Genomic DNA, 1,687 nt, shown 5'->3' with positions numbered 1-1,687 from the left:
CTCGTTGTAGAACCATGTTCATGCAGATGGACTGATGTTGTTTCTTTAGTTTTACATCAGAGATTTATGTGGAAATAATTCCGAGCACCTTCATCCGTTCATCCTCATCCTCGCCTGATGAGAGCGGCTCTCCTCCCGTCCCATCACATCCTCTCTCTCTTTAATTGAATCAGCCCTCGGCTCAACGCTCACTCCGCCGTCGTTTTCTCTGGTGTGATTGCTTTTCCTAAATTTGCACCTTCATTGAAGTTCAAACTGAAAGAGAATCACAGCAGCAGCATCACAGAAATTAGCCAGCAACGGGTTTTATAATCACTTCAATTATTTTTCGGGCAGAAGCAGTAGAAGCATCCTGTTAAAGCCGCTGAAATGAGAGGATTTGCTGCTTTCTTTGTTGCACATTAGACTGAAGCTGCGACTGGGATGTTGGTTGTCGTTTGTGAGACGTGTTAAAAATCAAACCCTGTATCAGCCAGAAACTGTAGAAATAAAAAGAATCACCTGATTTGTGACTCCTTGATTGTCCTTGAACTTGTCATGTGTTGTGTTTTCATCAGGACAATGAAGTGAATTTAGGCCTCACATCCTGATATTTCATCAAAGCTTCTTTATTTCTACGTCTTATTTAAAAAATATGCTAAAATAAATTCTTTGCTGGAACAAAATTGTGTCAAAACCCAAAAATTCAGCTGCAAAAAACTTCCAGTTTTTATTTTTTTGTTTTTGTAAAATAAATAATCAAGGAAATGTTTTTTTCCTTGATTCATGTCCTGCTGACAGCAGACGTCTCAGAGTTCTGTCTCCTCCTCCTTCATGTGGTTCTGGTTCCTCAGAGCTGCAGGACTTGATGCTGAAACATGAACCTCAGTGAAGGAACACGAGACGGGAAAATAGTCTTTGTTTCATAACTGCTAAAAAAAATAAAATCAGAGTTCAGTAACTTTCACCTTATTTGAAGCTTTTTAATGTTCTTTTCAAAATAAATCAGCAGCAACATGATGAACTCTTCATGAAGTCTGACATTCGGTCGTTGCCCAGTTACAGTTTACCGATGTTGGAGCTGCGGATAAAGTCAACGCAACTTTGCCGTGCTTCAACAAACGGCTGATATTTAACTTCCTGTTTTAGCGCTGAGGTCATTGGGGCTAGTTTTATCGTCGGTGTAGAAAACTGTGTCATCGGCGTAGAGTCGGAGCTTCACCAGGTGAAAGTTGACGTTCTGAGGTATGTGTGATGCTGTCCATGTCCAGGAGGTGGTGCTGTACTGTCTGGAGCGGCAGATCTGCGATGTGAACCACCGAGATAACGCTGGTTACTGCGCCCTGCACGAGGCCTGCGCCCGCGGCTGGCTGCAGATCGTCCGCCACCTGGTGGAGCACGGAGCCGACGTCAACTGCAGCGCTCAGGACGGAACCAGGTACGACGACTCAGTTCGCTGTTCTTCTGGTTTGTGAGTCGTTTTCAACATCTCTGTGATTGTTTTGTGTTTTTGGTGTTTTGTTTCAGTTTGCATCAGTTTAGCGTCTGTTTGTGTTCATTTATTATCTCGTCTCGTCAGCTTTATTTCTTTCTTGTAGCTTCACATCGTTTTTATTGGGTTTGTGTCTGTTTTGGCAAGTCCCAAGTGCCACTGAGCAGCTTCCATCATGACCTGTTCCAAGTTGGAGTTCAGAGGGTTAACCAGGTA

The 1,687-nt window shown here is 43.2% G+C and overlaps 1 protein-coding gene across 1 annotated transcript in view; it reads left to right on the top strand.

Annotated features, from left to right (window-relative positions):
- The window catches only part of LOC103366573 (BCL-6 corepressor-like), a 25,150-nt gene that overhangs the window by 12,731 nt on the left and 10,732 nt on the right, over positions 1-1,687 (top strand). The window contains exon 8 of the mRNA XM_008294343.1: positions 1,251-1,417. Within this exon, the coding sequence (XP_008292565.1) occupies positions 1,251-1,417 (167 nt within the window). The remainder of the gene's footprint in view (positions 1-1,250; positions 1,418-1,687) is intronic.

This window comes from Stegastes partitus, unplaced genomic scaffold, assembly GCF_000690725.1.
Source record: "Stegastes partitus isolate 25-593 unplaced genomic scaffold, Stegastes_partitus-1.0.2 Scaffold954, whole genome shotgun sequence".
Lineage (NCBI taxonomy): Eukaryota > Metazoa > Chordata > Actinopteri > Pomacentridae > Stegastes > Stegastes partitus.
This window is presented reverse-complemented; position numbering and strand designations above follow the sequence as displayed.